The sequence below is a fragment of the Typha angustifolia genome, chromosome 8 (genome assembly GCF_048772165.1).
Source record: "Typha angustifolia cultivar Huaian chromosome 8, ASM4877216v1, whole genome shotgun sequence".
In the NCBI taxonomy this organism is placed as follows: Eukaryota; Viridiplantae; Streptophyta; class Magnoliopsida; order Poales; family Typhaceae; genus Typha; species Typha angustifolia.
This window is the reverse complement of record NC_133246.1, coordinates 12,972,245-12,993,148: the sequence shown is the minus strand read 5'-3', so window position 1 is coordinate 12,993,148 and position 20,904 is coordinate 12,972,245. Positions and strand designations below refer to the sequence as shown.

At 38.1% G+C, this 20,904-nt stretch overlaps 3 protein-coding genes and 1 long non-coding RNA gene across 4 annotated transcripts; 1 reads left to right on the top strand and 3 right to left on the bottom strand.

Moving 5' to 3' along the window:
• Nucleotides 1-493: 493 nt before the first annotated feature.
• LOC140765043 (RING-H2 finger protein ATL39-like) lies at nucleotides 494-1,048 on the bottom strand. Its single transcript, XM_073103961.1, has one exon. It carries the CDS (start codon nucleotides 1,046-1,048, stop codon nucleotides 494-496), a length of 555 nt encoding a protein of 184 aa, XP_072960062.1.
• Nucleotides 1,049-2,522: 1,474 nt separating this feature from the next.
• On the top strand, nucleotides 2,523-3,196 carry LOC140765733 (uncharacterized). The gene is made up of 2 exons (XR_012105221.1): nucleotides 2,523-2,957; nucleotides 3,042-3,196. It is a non-coding gene; the product is annotated as an uncharacterized lncRNA (long non-coding RNA).
• Nucleotides 3,197-12,687: 9,491 nt separating this feature from the next.
• LOC140765042 (RING-H2 finger protein ATL39-like) lies at nucleotides 12,688-13,317 on the bottom strand. Its single transcript, XM_073103960.1, has one exon. It carries the CDS (start codon nucleotides 13,315-13,317, stop codon nucleotides 12,688-12,690), a length of 630 nt encoding a protein of 209 aa, XP_072960061.1.
• A 3,590-nt stretch (nucleotides 13,318-16,907) lies between these two features.
• LOC140765041 (RING-H2 finger protein ATL3-like) lies at nucleotides 16,908-17,345 on the bottom strand. Its single transcript, XM_073103959.1, has one exon. It carries the CDS (start codon nucleotides 17,343-17,345, stop codon nucleotides 16,908-16,910), a length of 438 nt encoding a protein of 145 aa, XP_072960060.1.
• Nucleotides 17,346-20,904: the final 3,559 nt, after the last annotated feature.

Here is a 20,904-nt window from a genome sequence, read left to right as displayed (position 1 = left end):
TCTTTAGGTTTGTGGTTGAGTTCAGTTATAATTATTGCATATAAAATATAAAAATTATTGTTTTCTAACCGTTTAATTTTTTAAAGTAGTTGGTGAGTTAACTTATTATTAGAATAGAGGCTCCGAGTTTAATATCTATCACACCCATCTATTATCTAAAATATAAATCTCTATTCGTTTAAATTAAGTCTAAAACCATCAAAATATATCAGTCTTGAAATGAGGAGACTACTTAATATAAAATATTAAAGCTATTATTATTTGATAATTTAAATTTTTTATTAAGTTGGTGGTTAATTTCGACGCAAATGGTTAATGGTGTGCATGGTCGGATATTGAGAATTCATCAAAAAGGTTTAGCAAGCCCAGCCGCAGTTTTGGCAAGTAAACAATTAAATTAGTTTGTATATGAATTTCAAACAGCACAGAGAGGGCTTATATATATATATATATAATTATTTAACAAAGTCGCCCACATTCAAGCCTCACATAATTACACCGGCAGCGATGATTCTGCCGGCCGATCGTCCACACCCACCGTCCTCACCTCTTCCGGCGGTCCAACTGTCGCCCTACAATTCGGGCACGTCGAATGCGTTCGCAACCACATATCGATGCACTCGACGTGAAACATGTGCTCGCAGACCGGCAGCTTCTTCACCATCTCCCCTCCTTTCACCGACTCAAGGCAGACGGAGCACGGGCTCGCCCCGCCGCCGCCGCCGCCCACAGTATCGAGGGCTTTTTCAAAGACGAACGCCGGAATTGCCGCGACGGAAGACTGAGCCGGCCCCCCTGCATGTGGTGGTTGATGAGCTGCACCAATTCCGGGATTAATGCGTCGCTCATCACCTCCGGTGGCTGTTCTAGTAGTACTACGACAACAAACCATAGCAACACAAATCCAGACAAAGGGGAGAAGCCATAAAACCATCACAGCTATCCACATATACCTTACAATCGCCGCGAAGATACCTAAGATGATGAGAAAAGCGTAATAGGCGAAGACGAGCCAGCTGCATTCCCCGGCTCTGCTATACCTCGGCATGCCCTCGTTTCGTTGCGTTTTCCCAGCTTATCCGATATAGTTTTAACTAATTTGATCATTATGTAGGATAGTTGATTATTTTTTGTGAAGGTGTAAGTAAGTAATGTTAATATTGTAATCTCTGCAGCACCTTAGACCCGGTAGCGTGTTTAATACAGCAAGGATTGGTTTTTAGTACTCGGTAGAAGATTGGGTTCATTGGTTGCTTGGGATGTTTTACATAACAGTGGGCAAATCTTTTATATGCTGACATAGAGAAGACTTGGAATGTAAGAGAAATCTTCAAAGTAATTGACTAACTACTATTTCTTTATCAATTATCTTAAGTTTCGTTATCAGACATATGGTCATATAGAATAAGAGTTTGATGTAACTCGTTATCCAAAAATTCTAAAGTAAATTAAATATTCAGGCTTCTGTTGAGATTGAAATTTCTTGGTATATATTCGGCTCATAGTATATATATTAAACTGGCAAAGCAGCGTAGAAAACTTAGAACAAAATCCGGCTCGCTCATATTTAACTTGTTTACGCCCCTAAGTTTGCTCAAGTTTATCACTTATTATATATGTTAAATTCCAAACGTAATAAACTAACCAAAAAAATAAATAAATAACGAGTTTTGCTCCTTTCATCGGATCATTTTTCTTCAGCTATTTATTTGGCAGAAACTTAAGTAGGCAATTTTACAAGGCTCTCCATTTGGCCTTTGGCCAGGGCATGGAGTGGGCAACAGAGACTCCCTCATTCTGACCTTTTGTCCCAACGTCTAGACTCCACCCCTTGCCCTGCCTTGGCACTATTCGTGCTGTGATCCTCAATATCCTCTAAATCTTCACCTTCTTCTCCGAGCCTTCGTGTTTGTACTCGACAAGGGAAGCGAATTGTGCAGCCCACTATCTCCTCAATCTTTGTAATACTTGTCTTTCTTTCTTGCACTTGATGGGGCTCTTGTCTTTGAGGGTTTAAAGGCCCTTTTGTATAGGGACGCTGTGGTTGTACGTAGAAATATCCATCAGTTTATAAATACATAATTTTGTGGTAACGAATACCTTGTTCTCTTAATTTTCTTAAATATTCTCTCGTTAATGTTCTTTAATAAAGAATGTTGCCAAATTCTCCTTTTGATTGATCGATCATAAGGACTAAGGAGAAGCAACTTCCACTCTTTTCCTTTATCCCTCAGTGGAATATATCATCACACGCATGAGACCTTGTTAAGCACTTGATGATAGTAATGGCTAATGCACATGGCTAGGTCAAGTGTTTTACTTATAGATAAATTATACTTAATAATAAAGCAAAGTATCTGATGATAGATTACATCGCTGCCACATCAACCTGACTAGGATGTTAGAATAAGAAAGGGGAGAAGCCGCGGATATGGTGTTCAAAGTCCACCTTCATACATCACATGAAAGTTTAGTTAAGTCTGCAACTGTGGACTAAAAAAATTAGCTGCTTTTGCAAAGAGGATATCCGCCTAATGATTATAAGGTCGTTCAGGAGCATTCCAATGTAATAGCTCCTGCCTTCCCCCAGGAGATTAGTTGGTTACTTGTGATCAAATCAAAGATGACAACCATGTTCGACATGTACTCCTGGCCAGGTTCCCCCGATCGGCCGATGAGCAAGGCCAGTCACAACGTAGTCCGCGGGATTTCGGTTGTTCTTGTGATTGGCATCCTGTTCGTGGTCATCTTCGCCGAGCTCGGCGCGATCTGGGCCTGTGTAATTTCCTTCTTGGCCGTGATTGTCCTGGTCTTCCTCTGTTGTGCATGCAGGAGGGCAATACTGGGCAGACCGCAAGAAATGCCGGCAGCGAACCAGCAGAGCTCCACCGCAGCGCCGGTGGCCGTGGCAAATCCCCAGCTTCAAGCTATCAACCTCGCAACATGATCGGCAGCAGGTAGGTGACATCTATCCATCCATCCTCTAGTTCCCTGTTCGTTCTTTGTTGGGCGAGCTTATTCATGCACAGTTTCATGAATAGGGTCTGTCAACAGAAGATATTATAACAGAACAAGTCTAACTGGAACATTTCCCTCATCGTTGATGGCGTTATTTCCATAAAGGCCATGTCCTTTCTGAATTGCCAATTAATTGTTCTGTATGTAGTTTCTTTAATAAGATCCGTTAGTTGAGTAATACCATATTATATGCGTATGAACGTGCCAGCCAAAAATGGGTGTATTCATTCTTGTCTGTACGGAACAACAGTTTCAAGTGATTAATGCCTGAGCTGCGTGTCAACTTCAAGTGGATGGATGTCTCTCAGACTCAGTTACCCCTAAAGGCCAAAGGTCAACTGCTATGCTTAACTTTCTTTGCAAAGTGCCCAGTTGGCTAGTTAATTATTGAAAAGAAGAATAAAAGAAAAGACTACTCACCTAGCGTTGGGCCAAGCTTCAAGAATGGCTTAATATTTCTAAAGTTTTAATTATAAGCTTAACTAATTTCCAGCATTCCGACATATAGAATTGCTGAGAGGACCGAAATGCGTGTTCCTGTTAATGAAATAGACTTACTTGCAGAACGACAAGTCTTAAATATGTACAAATTTCATCATCTCTCTATCTCTCTCTTCGTAATGTGGGTTGACTTTTAATCCTTAAATTTTTAAATGAATTTGAGTCTTATATGAACGGATTCATGGTTAGTCTAGTGTGAACATTGAATATGTCAAAATTTGTGTTTAACTTTCTACTTACAACCCTAAAATTTTTAGAATTTAATTGATTTAGATTTTAATTTTTAATTAATTTGGAGAGATTTTCAGAAGTGTAATGAAATCTAATAGTGTATTAGTGTGAGCTGGGATGTTTCAAATTCATTTTCTACCTTAACTTTTTGAATCTCAAAACTACCCTTAGGCCTTAGCCAACGACAAAACAGGAAAATGGAACGTAATAAAATGCATTCCAAGATCCTTCCAAATAATAAGATTAGATATGTCTTATTCAATCCAATTACCTTTCAAACAATCGAATCAATTTCCAAAGAAAACAACTAAATAAAATCAAACAGTGGGTTGGTTTGAGCCTTAATGCAACTAGAGCTGCTTCCGCACCACGTGACCGTTGAAAATTGGTTCAAAATTAATAAAACTATTAGAACGGGTTAACGACGTCCGAGCGATATTTATTACGGTTTATTGTCATTCTAATTTTGCATGCCGGCGTTCGAACGACATACATCTGTTTGAATGAGACGGAAGCATTAGAATAACGTTCGGACGTTCGAATAACTTAGAGCTTAAAAAATCATAGTGTTCAAAAGATGTTCAAACATGTTACTAACGGGGTTCAAATGCCGTCCACCTGTACGAATGGTCTACGGAACATGTTACCAGCATCGCACGGACGTTTGAATGCCGTCCATCCATTCGAACAGCTCGCGAGTTTTCTTCAACTTCAAGTCACCTTATAAATAGATAAGTTTGGTTTTAGGATTTTGGTGTGGGAAAAGTTGCAAGAGACAAAATGTGAGAGATTTTTGTATGAGATAAGGTCTTTATGAGATAGCACTCCTCTATTATATTTGCGAGACATTGTAAAAGGAGAAACCTTTTGTATTTGCATCTCTGTTTGTATTAGATTGATAGATTGAAGTTTTGCACCACCTGTTTATGTAGGTACGTCTTCGAACCATGTCATATCTTATCTCTTGTTCTCTCTTCTTTGTGGTTTGTATTTATTTTGTAGTCTTGTCTGTGATTTGATTAGGTATTAAAATATCTTTACTTTTAGCATCTTGATTATGGATTTTTTATTTGGTATTGATATTAGCTTTACTAATATTTAGTCTACCCTAATTTTTTGTTATCATATTGGATTTATCTGTGGGTGCTTAGGAATCATTTTCTTTACCCTCCACCTTTTTGGATCACTAACATAATAATTCAACGCCAATGCACAACAGTGGCATCATATACATATGAAAGCCCCCATGTTACTATTGTATCATATCAAAGGCTATGGATTCAATATTTATGCTTCCAAATCAATGGCCTAGCTATATTATTGCGATAATAGATGGAATCTTTGTCACATCAACTTGAATAGGATGTTGCAAATGTGATTATAATATAAACAGCCCAGTTGTATTGGCACGTATTCACTACATGTTTATACATCCGTGTATCAATGAGGTAAGCACCCCTAGCATTTGCTAGGATTTGGCATAGGCTCTTTCCTACTCTAAAAGACATTTTCTTTCATAACGCTAACGAGGACTAGGGGAGGGAAGCATTTTCCTCCTCCCTTTCTCCTTGCCTCTTTAACCCTCTAAAGTCTCTCTTTTGCTTTTTACTTCTCTACAGATGTTGCCGTCTTTCTCCACACTCTTCTCGTCATGCGATAACTAACTAACCCGAGCCATGCCTAGCCGCGTCTTCGTCCTCGTCGAGAGCTTTGCCATGGTGTACCACCATATCATTGCCTCGCTACATCACCTCCTCAATGTCGTCATCCTCATATCTACCCCTAACAACAATATTGTCCCCATATCTACCCCTTGACGCTGTCATTTTTTATTCTAACCCCCACGACATCATCAACTTGCTCTCCCCTTGACGCCGCTGCCCTTGATGTCATCAGTCATCACCCTTGGCTCCATTTTGATTCGCCTCGTTTCTTGCTTCCCCTAGGTTGCTAGGCTTTGTCATAGCCTTGCCATTTTTAAGATTTCATCTATGTTTTGAGAATGCTTTTCTCTCTGATTGTGAATGTAGATGGGCAGACATGTTCCCTTTTCCTTTCTTTTGCTATTTTTTGTTGTTTTGTGATAAGTTATCTTATAATCGTATGTATTCCTGTTTGGGCTCACTCTTTCATCGATTGCTTAGTCATTTCAAGACTCACATTGTTAAACCAATAGTACTGTAGTGGTTGGCCAAGTGAAAACCTTGCTCCAAAAGCATATGTTCTATCTTTTCTTTCTCTTATTGTGCTTGAGTACTTATTTTTGATACTCTACTATTATCATTATCCGATTTGTAATATAGCCAAGTACAGAGCTTGTTCTAAGTGTTCTTGCTCTCTGTCCCCTTTTTTCCTCATGTTTGAAATTAATGATATAATTAATTTACAGATTTTCTCTCAAATTAAAAAAAAAAAAACCTACAGGTTGTAATTGAAACAGACATCAAAATATAGGCAAAATAATCAAGTTCGTCTCAGCATTTATCACTTTTGCCAATTAGCCAAACCTAATTTCTTATGTTTGCGCAAGTAGAGAGGCCACGTTGATATGCAATAATGCAAGAGATATCAATAGACATCCTAACTATCTTTAGAATTTTTTTTCTTTTTTTGGGGTCTCCTATTTTTGTGTGGTGGTTCATCTCCTTTTTTGGGGATGATCCGGAACCTTGTCTTTTTTCACATCATTTTTCTTTTAAGGTCAGAACTTCTTTGTCATTTACTTTCTCTAACACTATCCAGGCATGTCATTTGATTTGTTGTCATTTCTCTCCTTTATGGTTGGTGAATGCAGGGTTATACATGTCTAAGTTAGTAGAAATCATGAACATTAGGCTATTTTGTGCTTGTATTACTATTAGGGTTTAGAAATCCCAAATTGCAAGGGTTTGTTGGAAGGTTGTCACTCCACCTCCATATTTTGTTGTTGAGCAGTATGTTTGTACCTTTGAGTAGACTTGATACCCCTTTCTTTATTTATATATTGTAGACTAATTTGGGGCTTCTTTCAATATTTCTCCTCTATCCAACTTTTAGCTCTTTAGTATTATTATGAATGAGATACTTGCTTTTCCCTTAAAAAGAAGGAAAAAGGAAAAAAATGACTTATCTATTGAAAGATTTTTGTCTAACAAATTAATGTTGCTTTAGCTGAAGAAAGAAGAAAAGGAAGGATGAAATGCAATATGATTAACTAAAGGCTCTGCTGTAAAATGAAATCTTCTCTCCATTTTAAGAAATATAATCTTTGCTTCTCCGTTTTGGCGTGTAAGTTGAACTAATGACCCTGCCATCTACAGTTGGTTGTACATCACTTATTTAAGTTAGGGCTATAATCAAGTTACAAACAAGACAATATGCTTCACGAATCTGGCTAACTCGAAATAAATTAATATAAGGTTAACCAAATCTTTCTTATATGCTATGTGGGCTGGCTAGAATATATATACATCCACACCAAAAGCCATCTCATCTAAGAAAAAGTTAATTATAAGCAACCAACAAGGTGTTGGTTTTTGTTGCTGGAATGAAAAAGAAAGGATCGATGATATGTTGAGTGGAATTCTTTCAATCCTTCGTAGGACCTTAAATCTACACAATAATGACAAATAACTTATAAGACACTTGGAAGACCGTTCATTGATACAAATACTACAATCACAAATTTGGCATCGATATATAGAGACTTGAAAAGGGTGCCTACGCGCTCCCAGAATTCCTGACTACAAAAAGACTCCTGCATTCTGAGATGCAGAGCGGTAACTTGTTCCTTTTCTCTGTGTCTTTTCATCAAACACATAACTAAACAGGCGGCAATCCTGCATACACTTCCATTTTCTCTTCTTCCTCTGCTTCTTCAACAGGCTCAACGGTAGCCCGACATAAAGGGCACGTCGAGTGCGAGCACAACCACTTGTCTATGCACTCAACATGGAAAATATGCTTGCATTTGGGCAACTGCCTCACCTTCTGCTCTTCCTGCACAAAATTGAGGCACACCGGGCACTGCGCCCAGCCGCCACGGCGACCATTGTCATCGTCTAGATCTCGCCGGTATGAGACGATCGGAAGGGAGGCAAGGGCAGATGGGCCGAGGCCACCAGTGCTTCCATGTTCAGAGGACGTCGCAATTGCGATGAAGTCGTCGCCGCCCCGGCCAGTTTCGCCGTTGCCGCCTCCACCGCCGGCGCTACGTCTCCTGCAACATATGTACTCCCAAAATTTGGTGAATACCATTAGAAAAACGCAGGACGCAAAGGCGATACCCATCACGGCTAATGTATTATGCTTCTTGTCACTGAGCATGGTGGGTGGAAATTGGATTGGATTCACTCCTCAGTGTGTTATATGTTAGATTAGTTAGAATTCGTAAGTAAACAACCGTGCTAGCAGCTATATGGAAGCATACCGTGTTGATTTAAGAAGTTTAGGATGATAATGGTATGCATCCATTGTTTTAGCTGAATCTGATGGTTAATACATCGTGAATTAAGGGAAGGTCATATCCATGGGCTCTGAGTACGTTATTTATCGTTATCAACTTATATTAACGAAAATATCTGGAAGTATAAGATTCTAGTGAAATTTCTAATTGGTTGTTGAAGCTGTCCTCCATCCAACTATCAAGCTCACCATTCGAGGGATCAGGTCAAGAATGTGATGGTTTTGAGGACAAAATGGCAAACGTGGTCAATGATGGGCCCCTGATTCCCTCTGAAAACTGTATCCTTGAATGATTATTTTTTATCTTTTGAGGGAATTTGAATGAAATTAATTTGGGGAAGACGAGGGTATAAGTAAAAGATATAATTATTCTGTGGTCTAAACACCTCTCGTTTCACAATTTGCAAAATTGTACGCATTCTGTCTTTTTCGTGAGTCGGACCGAGTGAAGTATTAGTACCGTACTTATGCTTGGATGAATTTTTTTTCAAAAGGTTTAATCAACTCGAGCGTAGCTCAAGTTCGATCTTGAAATGGATGCTAAGGCAGGGCAAATTAGTTAGTTTAATTAAGCCAAACCTTGTGATTCAGATTAATCCATCGACTTGGTTGAGGTTGATTTTATGGATTGATTGTATTCACTGTTGGGAATGAAAAGAGCGAGGCGCGCTTGGCAACTCTGTTATATCGAGGATTTCGAGTATTTTGAATTCTAAAGAACTTTGATAAATTGATTATAGTAGAGTTGGTTCGAGGGATCTCCATTGCCCTCTAATTTCGTATCCAAAAGGCATTTACGAATATACAACCTAACTGCTAGTGGTTTGGACCTATCACCCTGTTTATTTATCATCGCCAAACAGTGAATGCAGTCAATCTTATATAGTTCTTCATTTCCAGAAATAATAGCTTCTTACAAGGCGTCGAACAGAACCATATAATTCCACTGTATCAATTTACAACCACAGAACTATACTAGATATCTAGTGAACAAGACAAAAGAGGGAGGAAAGAAAAAGCAAGACAAAGAAAGAGGGAAAAAAGACCCCTCAAATAAAATAAATTATGTGAAAAAAATCCCTCCCCTTCTTTTAAACTCAATTTTAAAGTTTAGAGTTCCGATAGTGAATTCCATGGTTAGGCAGGCGGCAATCGTTCGTCTGTTTCAATTGGCTCGACTGTAGCCCGACATAGCGGACAAGTAGAGTGCGAGTATAACCAGATATCTATGCACTCAATATGGAACAAATGTTTACATTTAGGCAGCTGCCTCACCATTTCCTCTTCCTGCACCAGATTGAGGCACACCGCGCACTGCGCCCAGCCCCAACCGTCGCTCTTGCTGCTGATATTTCGCCGGTACCCGAAGGTCGGAAGAGTGGCGACGGCCGATGGGCTGAGGCCGCGGTCAGTGCGGAATTCGTAGGCTGTCCGAGTTGCAACCCCGCCGTTGCGTCCCCTGCAACAAGTATTTCGACAAAAGATAGTGATTGCAACGAGGGAGATGCTGAAACCGAAGGCTATGCCAAGCATGATTAGATAATCGCTTGTGGCGTAATTGCTTGTGTCTTGCGTGTAGATCCATGAGTTTGAGGACATAGCGGTAGTTGGGGATTGGATTTTACTCTCTCTCTCTCTCTCTCTCTCTCTCTCTCTCTCTCTCTCTCTCTCTCTCCCTCCTCAGTACTTCTATTGTAGCTGGACTAATAGCAAGTGTACAAATTCCCAGACTAGTTTTTTTTTTTTTTTTTTTTTTTACCTGTGAAAACTTAGCCCATTGTTTAAAATACATCGATATGAGACTCTGATGGAATTTTACCTGGCAACGAAAGAGATATTTCAGATTTGGAGGTATCAAGTTATCTGATTATGCATCAGGCATGACGGGGAATGTCGTATTCGTGGCCCTTGATCAAATTATTATTTATCATGAGTAAGATATGTCGAATATTCTAGTTGAAGGCACAGGTCATATTAGTACACGGATATCGACAAAACTTTTAATGGAGTCAGTTTCTAAGTTTTTGTTGTTTAATTTCCCACATCCAATCGTGGAGGAGAAGTCGGATTGATAAGGAAGCAGTAGGGCCCTCTTTGTATCTTCTCGTCTACACAATAAATCACATTCCGTAAGGATCACTATGCCGGTCCTAGCTCTGCTATGATTGATGATTTGACGATGAGATTTTTTTCCTTCCCTCCTAGAGGGTTTTCCTCATTCGAGGGGAGCATCGCTTTTTTTTTTTTTTTTCCCTTTTTCCTTCTTTCTTTCTTCGTTCCAATATAAGAAACCTCCTTCACCACTACTCATAGTTACTATTTCTCCTTCCCTTTAATATCATCGCACAGCATCCGCCTTTGCCTCTCCCTTCCTCTCTCACCTCCAAGTTGCTATCGCTTAACATCGCATTGCGCTCATTGTAGTTGATCTTTCTTATCACACCCTTATCTCATAAAATCTTGCTGTTGTTGCCCCACTTTATCGCCCCTAACAATATCTGTCATCCTCCTCTTAGTCCCTCCCTTGTTGAATCTATGCTTAGGCATAGTCCTTTTGCTGGATCGGAGCCCATTGCCTCCGCTCTTATTGTTTCTCTTTGAGCTTGGTTCACTATTGCTCCTCTATACCACCTCCTACCACATCCGCTAGCCTCCTTCTATGTCCCTTCCTTACTAGATCTCTGCTTAAACGTCGTCCTTCCACTATATCCGAGCCTGTTGTCTCCCCTTTTCCTGCTAGATCTACTGTCGCTTCCTATCGCTGCACCTCATGGTCGTCATTGCATCTCTTTTCCTCGTTGAATTCATGCTTGCAGAATTTGGGTATTGTTAAGTTTTTTTCTTTTTTTAATTTGTGTCTTATGTGGGTGATCTTTTAATCCTTCTGTCTCTATAAATTCTTAGGATTAAATATTGAACTACTAGGCGGACGAAATCTGCAATTAATTAGGCTAACAATGCTGAATGTGAGGTTCTTTATTCTTGAAAATTTCTTGGGCTGTTCTTCATGTCATTATTGTATTTGTGCTCTCGAGTTAAATCCTTTAGATTAAAATAGAGTGATGTATAATATAAGCCAAGTGTGAGGCTTGCGTCAAAGAGCCACTTATTAAACACATTATAATATTTGAATCTTGCCATATTTAAAGTTCTCATGTTGGATGAATTTCTATAAAGGTTTGCTTAATTAATGAATTAGAGCAAACTTCTTTTTATCTCAAAAGGAAAAAAAAGAAAAGAGACAAAACAAAAGGCACAAATAAGTTGTTGGGATAACTACAATCTACTTCTAAAATACTATTAATTTTCATATAAATCATCTTATTTATTGTCTGTAGCACATTGATCTCCTAAAAAAATCTAGGACGGAAGGAAAGAAAGAGGGGATGGAAGTGGAAAGAAAGAAGAAGGATAAAAAATCCCTCACAGTGGAGGAAAAAAAATCTCTCCCCCTACGCTAGCTAGGAAAGAGAGGAGAGAATATCACCAACTGCAAGGAGGGCTTTTTAGGGAGGGGTTTTTTTAAAAAAATAAATAAAAACCTTAGATGATCTGAGACAGCTGAGAAGGTGAAATTGCCGCAATAAATAAATAAGAAAGTATATTAAAATAGACAAAGCTCATCAGATCTTAGATGTAATTAACTATAAATTAATAATCCGATAATCTAACCAAAAACTCCCTACGGCCTACGTCTATCATAACCGTAGCTCGTTCATTATTAGACTCAGAGGTCTTAAGGTTGGATTATCTTGGCTTAGTTAGGTGTGAGGAGTTTGATGGAATATCAAACAAAACTAACCTTAATATATATATATATTTATGTAATCAAAGAGCTAACGACTGGCGAGAAGGACGGGTCAAGCCAGTCCATTTTCTAGGAGACCCCGGGATAGATCTGGCGCTGTTGGTTAATCCATATGAAAATAACCTTTGAATCTAGTGTGTTTCCAATAGATAGGGTCAGTTATATACTGTAATTGTTTATCAATTTGTCACCCAAATTAACCAAATGAATACTATTTATTTCGCTAAGATAATAGTGTGTTTCCGATGCCGAATTTGTTTTAAAAGAGGATACAAAAGATACCTCCATCAACATGCATCAAAATTCAACTCTTTTTCTTCAACCCTTGCATTTTTGTCGCTCTCATATGCATTGGTAGACTTTACTATATTCCTTCAACACAAATACCTTTGATCGGGATACCTAACAAGAGTATTTTTTGCTGACAAATCCCTCAAATATAGCAACAGAGAAAGTTTCGGTGGATATTGCACTATGACATGCCATTAATGCAGTCTTTTCATAATAATGTATAAGATTGAGAGTTTAATATGGATCTAACAAAATGTTTTCAAGATAATTCGTTATTAAGCTCTCAATCTTATAACTAACAACTTCCCTTGTGTGAATAATATGGTTCAACATAGGGAACGGAAAAAATTTGAAAGAAATTAACAAAATTCATGAGGACTAGTTCTTTTCTTATCTCACTCCTGCCTCTCTATACCCTCCACTGCCTGCCCTCCGGCTCTCGCCAAAGGTGACCCCCTGCTGGACGTCAACGGCGAAGGCGACGATCCGAACTGCGACTCCGACCCGCTTTCCTTCACTCCCGACGTCCCCGCCTCGCCTGTCAACGGAGAGAAACCCCTACGATGCAACTGCGGCAATGGCGGCGACAGAGACACCGTAGCCAAGTCCAACTTCTCCGGGCCGTGGTCCGTCCGGCAAACCGGGCACGACGAATGCGCGCCTAGCCACTCGTCAATGCACTGGACGTGAAAGAAATGCTTGCATCCCGGCAACATTCTGACAACCTCTCCTTCTTCCAACTCACCAAGACACACCGAGCAGGTCTCTACTAAAACACCCTCCCCGTTGGAACCATTGCCGTCGTTCACCGCGCGGTACGTGAAGGTCGGCAACGCCGCGACCGCGGAATCGTCAAGACCGAGACTTGGGCGTCCGACAACCGGGGCCGGTTGGGGTTGTTGGTGCAATCTCGCGAGGTCTGAGCGAACGTAGTTGATGATGAAGTAGAGGACGACGGCGACGAACAACCCGATGCCGACGAACGCGAGGGTGGTGTTCGTGGTGGTTCCGTCAACCGTGGACATGATAAATATGGCTATACAACTTATGCCAACGAGTTCGAAGATAAGAAAGGCTAACAAGAGCAAACTCGTTGCAAAATGGGGTGCAATTCGTGTATTATATGGTCTCATCGTGATTATTTTGAAATTTAAGAATACGATTACAGGCTATCTTAGTACTATGTGGAACGAACGTGTTATAATTCTCACGCTTGTATTATTTTTGCAATCGTTGACTTCGTAGCTTTTGGTTTTTTTTGGTTAAAAAGATGAACTTTATTTATAGAGAGCGGCGACTTTGTACACCGGTATCCATGAAAGGGATAACAGTCGCAGGTTCGTGGAGCTCACCTGGGAAAACTCGGTCTTCCACGACTCGGGCTTCACCCATTGGATGATAGAAGTGATTAATTTTGTAGCTAATGAAAAGATTAATTACATGCAGGTTTAGTACTAATATATACAGCTTAAAAATATAAGATGTAATTATTTAAGTAAACCAATAACACGATAACAGTGGGTAAATACAGTTAAGAACTTACTATAGGTAAGTATCTATCCAATTCCTTATTTGCAACCGAAAGGCTTCCTTAATATCCTCCATTATAGTTATATATCACTTTGTAACCGATAACGTGGACAATTTCTCTATAAATTTCTTATTCTCTTGACTAACTTGAGAATAGTGGTCTCCGAGATAGAACTGGCCAGCTCATTGCCCAATGAGGGTAGCTGAATAGTTTAAACTGTTTTCAAATATTTTGATTGCATTCGTCCATTCATAAGATAACTATCTTTTACATTATTATAATAACCATATGAAAATAAAAGCCAAATGTTAGTTCTTAATTACAATTTAATATATGAGCCGGTACCGGTATTTAAGTACTCTGTTTACATAATAATGTGTTTTCTAACAGGAATGGATTAGGAGAAGTCCCAATTAGAGTCTTCTCTGCCATTTCTTTCTTACTCTTTGCCTTTTAGCTTCGTGGTCCTCCATGTCTTCTACTTGGTTTCGCTTATTCCCTTTCAGTTCGATGGCTTCTAAATGCTATGTTACTTGGTTTTGAATTTGTAAACTCTATGTAACAAGTAAATTGCCTCTAATGATTGGACGACTAAGTCAATAATAAAAATATTTAATTACTTGCTATAAAATATTTTCTCAATTGAATGCTAAACAAAAGTTAAAATAAGAAATATAAGAGCACATACAAACACAATAGTTTTAACTCGAAAAAACTCCTTACCAAAAAAAGGTAAAAAACCTAAAAATCATTTCTTCGAGATCAAATAAAGTATTATAATAATCAGCAATTATAAAACACTTATAAACCATCACTATTTTCGAAGTGATTATTTAACTCCCTTTTAAAACATCGCTTCTCGTGCTTGGTACCTAACCTTAGTGACCCTCAATGTTGAAAATTTATCTTTGTGACTCTTGAAGTAATGACAAATGTAATATTAAATCTAGTAGAGCTTCATCAAAAGATGGTAAAAAAATAACCTTACCATTTAACTCTACCAACTCTTCTCTTTTTGATCTCCTAAATATTTATAATGGCGCCCAGGACATCCCCATATTTTTCTTAAGACTTTATTTTTATAGTTTCAAAGATGAGCTATCAAAAAATCCTAATTTGGTGATAACTCAAACTAAAAAGAGGAATTTTATGTTCTCCACCCGAACGGGTTAAATCTCGTTCCAAACGACCGAGTGTTCCAAGTGTATATCATTCGAATACTCTTCTTACGTTGGAAATATTTTACTCTCTATAAAATCTCGTTTGAATATCCTTTTCATGTTGGAAATATTTTTCTCTCTAAAAAATCTCACTTAAATCATTTCTCATGTTAGAAATATGTTGCTCTTGGAAAAATTCAGTTTGATTGAATTCCTCACATTGAAAATATATTGCTCTCTAAACAATTCAGTTTGAACAAATTTTCCATATTAAAAATGTGATGCTCTTAAAATTCCACGGAATCAAATTTCGTTTGATTTCTAACTGAAATGGCTTTAATTTTGATTGCCGGAGAAGAAGAAAAAAATTTGCACTAGTGATCTTTATAATAAATCTAAATAATTTATATCATAAAAACTTTAATTTTCTCATAAATTTACCGATCATAAATAATTACAAATTATTCTGTATGGTCTCATAAGAATGGACAACCAGCTCAATGATTCTAATTCTATGTCGTCACATAAGATTGGGCAATCAGGTCAATAATTATATATAAATACGTCACAACGGGGTCATCTCCAATGATAGCATACACAGAGCAATTCAACTTTGTAGGAAATTTGTTCGCACGTTTATGTTGGGATTTGAGAGGACTTCAATCAATTGCTTTAGTGGTTGAGTCTTTTCACTTTCTTCTTGTAAGTAACCCAAGCACCAAAATTGTAATTTTTATTAATTACTTTATCCATCATAAGCTTGAATTTTAATTTTAATTATAGGTTATACTAGAGGTGATAAGTAAATCAAGTTCAAACCAAGCTCCAACCAAGCTTAAATTAGATTAAGCTTGAATAGAATATTAGGTGGTCTATGGTCTACACTTTGTAAAATTAATATTAAATGTGTTACCAAATTAAAATTTATTTACTATATACATATAATTATTTATTTAGTTTATATATAAATCAAACATTGTTGGGAGGAGATGGATTGTGTAAACTGTTCTCAAGCTCAGCTCGAATTGAATTCAAACCTGATTCAATTGATTAAGTTAAGCAATGGTTCGACAGAGCTAGAGTCGAACTTAGCCTGAATTTTAGTCAGGCTACATTTTGGCTGAGCTACATAAAGAGATGCATAGTATGAGCAACAAGACCAACTTTCTAAGAAATTATTATAACGAGTAAAATCCATACATGCTACATTGCACCCAAATGATGTGTATACAACCCTCATGTAACATTTTCTCTCAAAATCACCCCTATGCCTAGAATATAATTTTAATCGTATTACCTAAATGCAGTGGTTGACCTAATCTCTTGAACATATTACTATTTCTCTGTGTCCTGTAGCATTCCAACTATATATATATTTCCAACGAAAAGAAAATTAACATCAAGATGAAAGCTAGTCGGAGATGGTTATCTGTAATCTGCCAGGCAAAGGTGGAATTGATTTTTAAATATGAAAAAAGGAGGTGGTTTTTCGTAAGGAAATCAAACAGTAGGTGGCTGTTTTAGACTTATTAAGGACGAAGGAAAAGATCTACATCATTAATCAAGCAGAATTAATCCATAGAATCCTACTTAACTAGTCACCACTATCCTCTCTCTCTCCCTCCCTCTCTTATTCTCTCTCTCTCTCTCTCTCTGGATATCACAAAGCAATTGATAATTACTCAATAGTAATAATATCTTTCCATATTTTCTATGGATGTAGTTGATGTTGGCGAAACGAAGGCAATTGATGGATGAAATCAATCCTTTAATCATCATTATACAATACCTTCAAACATATCGATACTCGAAGTTGTATTGTTTTCACATCCACACAAAAATTGAAAAGAAGAAAAAAAGAAAACAAAAACAGAAGACATATATTCACATATCAAAGTCTCCTTGGCATATCTATCTCTTTGGCCTACACATCAATCGGTCCAATTACTTCTGTCCGGCAAATCGGGCACGTCGGATGAGCCTTCAACCACATCTCTATACAACCCTGGTGAAACGAGTGGGTGCACCTCGGCAATAGCTTCACCATCTCTCCTTCTACCACAAAGCTCAAGCATATCGAGCACTCCATCGAATTGCCCTTCTCTTTACCGCTACCGTCGCTGCTCCCTTGGAAAGCAAAAGTGGGCAAAGCTGCGATTGCATCAGAGACTACTCCTCCTGCACCAGTTTGATGGCCACCTCTATTTGCTGGAGTCCTTTGATCTCGAAGGCATCGTAAGGAGCGGATTAATACGAATAGGACGAAGAAAGTGGCGAAGGAGATGCCGACGATTTGCAAATAAGATGACAAGCTGCAGCAGCTGCCTGTGTCGGCTGGTGTTGTTGAGGTGTTGGTAGACATCGTGGTAAGGGGAGAAGAAGAGGGGATTTAATTGTCCTAGGACTACTGATGAGATTGGGAGACATGGACATGGTTGGGGAGTAGTTTTGTCTCGATTAAGCCTTTTGTTTTGTCCATGGGCATTGACCTCAGTGGGTGACGGTGACTTGCTTGTTATCTAGACCTAGCAACGGTGGTTTGGTGAACAAGGAACTAATGTAGCATTTATGAACAACAAGTCTGACGAATGGTTGATGTCTGACTTCCGATTTGGGTTAGTTGAATCGCTTGTTGGATATTAAATTTCATTTTATCCTTAACTTTTCTTTTTCCCACTCCTTTTAAATTAAAATAAAAGATAATTTTAATTATTAGTGTCTAAAATTAATTACGTGATAGTCACAGGATATATTCTCTGGTATATATGTTCCACCCTTCCAAGTAACCTTTTTATTTTTATTTTTTTGAGAGAGAGATAAACTTGACACTGTATAACTCACTCAGCTGATGCACTCGTATGTACACAATGAGATTTTTAAATCATCTTAGCAATATTTTCGTTAGTCGTCGAATTAGCTAGCCATATCCATATTGGCATTAAGGTACATTGTTCAAAGTTCTACACGGTGCTGCCAGACCTAGTCATTACGAGCATTTGATAGACTACTACTTAATATATTCCCATGACGATACGTGCTTGCACGTTGATTACCAGTTAAGAATTCATGCAAGACATCACAGATTTATGTAACCGATGAGAACGGAATCCTTTTCGTTTCGTTCAGAGAAATTAATCATTTGCATTGCGACCCAAAACAAATATAAGAGAAGTCTGTTCATCCGAGAAGCATAAGCTCATAAAATTTACACTATTGCAGTCAGCAATCTTAGCATCTCCCCTTCCTCCACCACGCTAAGACAAACCGAGAACTCTACCGATGACCAATCGTAATTGCTGCAACTACTCCTAAAACTCTCGTCGGTCCTTCGGTAGGCAAAGGCGGGCAACGCCGCGACGTCGGCAGGGTCTAACCCTAACTTGGGCTGCCGGCGTTCGACGTGCAGCGTGCGGCGAAGTCGCCTTTGTAGAAGAAGATAGCGAACGAAGAAATAAGATGGGTAAGAGGACGTAGCAGAGAGCAATGGAGGTGGCGATTTCACCGAGGGTAGGCGAAGAGCCGCAGCAGTCTATGGGTTGGTCGCCTAAGGACCCTCATCCAGAGATGGAGGAAAAGGAGAGAGGCTCTATTTGATCGTCTTTCTTGATATATGGGAGATTAAAGGTGTACATGGTCTATATATATATATATATATATGGAAAGATAGAAATAAAATGACTACAATTTTGGGTATTCACTTAATTTTGTTAGGTACAGGTGCTTTTCTTCTAATATTCAAGGCTCTTTATTTTGGAGGTGTATATGATACCTGGGCCCCAGGGGGAGATGTAAGAAAAATTACCAACTTGACTATATATATATATCGTATTTGGGTACATGCAGAAGTGACTGAGATCAAAATTGTGATAGGAAAAACAATGTGGCAAAATAAAATCTCTTCAACTGTTATAATTTATGTGGTTCATTTAATAAAGGCTCGTGTTCCAATTAGTTTAAACTTGACACGATCCGACCGGATTAAGACCCTACTAGATCCATCTCAGCTCCCGTTGGGTGCAAGCCATCTCATCAGTCGAGTACATCACACGATTATGATTGTTACTACGTTCGGTACGATGATTGCCGTCAATTGCCCCTGATTGATGCACCCCCAATGAATCCAAAAGTATCCGTTCCAAATATTGGTAATAAGTAATCAGATTCCCAATGTGTCTATCGGACTATAGCAAAGTCTTTCTAAAGATAATCTTTACTATTTATTCCTTGACACAGTAGGATAATTTGACATGATAGCTCAAATTTTCAATGGGTTTGGTTTAGTGAAATTGAATTCAAGTCATAAATGAGTCTAATCCTCTAATTAAATTATTAAATCGATTATATTTGTCTTTATTTATTAGGCTAACTCATTTAATCCCTTTATGAAATGACCCCACCAACATATTTATGTCATGATAATCTATTTATGATAAAAATAACGTATTTATGATCTGAACTAATTTTTTTTATGACCCAACTAACCTATTGATGACACGAAAATAATACTTGTAAAAAACCAATTGATAATTCAAATAACTTATATTAGTTTGAATAATATATGCAACTCATTTATGACACGTGTAATCTATTTAATCAACGTACTGTGTTTAAAATTTCAATCTATTTAATAAAAAGTTTATATTCGTTTATTATAACTCCACTTGAATCTGATTAGACCCAAACCTAACTAACATGACCTAATAATTGTCACCTTTAATTCCTCAACCTGAATTTGATTAGACCAAAACCTAACCAACATGACATAATTGTCACCTTTAATTTCTAGCATGTGAAAAGTTCTACTCATATTCCTAGCATTTGAAGATATGCACTAAATAGGGCTTTTATTTTCGCCAACCAGAGTAGAGAACTTCGGTAGAGTTTTGATTCCTTCCCCCCTTTGCCTTAAGGTCCTTCTTGCCTCAAAAAAATAGGCGATAGGCCAACTAGCTATCCACACTGTAATCAAGTTGAGCTTGTGTCACGTATAAACTCTATGTTTTACTATTGTGGTTAAGTGTGAAGTCTATGTTAAAGAGTTGTGACTCTACTTCTATTTAAATTATATATCATTTCTTCTTCTACAATTTCATATATTATTCTACTAATTAACTTTCTGTCTAACAAAAAAATAAGTACAGATAAATGTCAAAAGATGGTATTATATGGCAAGCTTGCAAAATCCTTGTGAATAAAATTGACTAGAAATTTTTTTCTACATGTAAATTTTAGGTTTTTAAAGTCATTCGCTGAAGCCTTAGCATTTCTCAATCTAGTCAACACTTTAAATCAAGATTGAGTTCAAGGAATATTGCCAGCAAATAGACACTAAAACGCCTTTAGAACAATTTTATTGCAATTTGGAGAAGAGGGAGAGGAAACAAGAACATTTCAGTTCTAAAGTACTTTTTGCAAATGAGGAGTCGATACTAAAGAAACTCAATAATGAAAAGGTCTATTGTGATGAAGCTAAAATGAAGATGGTGTCAACCAGAAAGACCTAAAGAAGAATAGAAAATTTGAACAAAGAAAAAAGCCGAAAACAATTTGCTCGCAGCTCCAAACCTTGTAGCTTCACCTCCTCTGGTATTTGTTCTGCCACTCTCTCTCTCTCTCTCTCTGTCTGTCTCTTCTGCCGTGGAATTTTGTGCACGCGATGTGCTTGTAGTTTTGCCTGAGTAACGGAGGGTAATTTTGTGCACGCGATGTGCTTGTAGTTTTTCGATTATATCACCAGAAGAAATTCTCTGATGTATTGGGTTAATCTGGATGGATGAACATAGCATTGTGAATAATGGACCATTTGAGCCCTCGTTTGGATCTTTCGTAGATTGTACCCTGATATGGATTTAGGAGTTGGGAGTACTTTGCAGAACATATTAAAGCATGCCGAATTTGATCTGCAGATGATGCCATCCATC

What these genes read in the sequence shown, in the direction of transcription:
- LOC140765042 (XM_073103960.1), bottom strand. Translation starts at nt 13,317, where the DNA reads ATGTCCACGGTTGACGGAACCACCACGAACACCACCCTCGCGTTCGTC.
- LOC140765041 (XM_073103959.1), bottom strand. Translation starts at nt 17,345, where the DNA reads ATGTCTACCAACACCTCAACAACACCAGCCGACACAGGCAGCTGCTGC.
- LOC140765043 (XM_073103961.1), bottom strand. Translation starts at nt 1,048, where the DNA reads ATGCCGAGGTATAGCAGAGCCGGGGAATGCAGCTGGCTCGTCTTCGCC.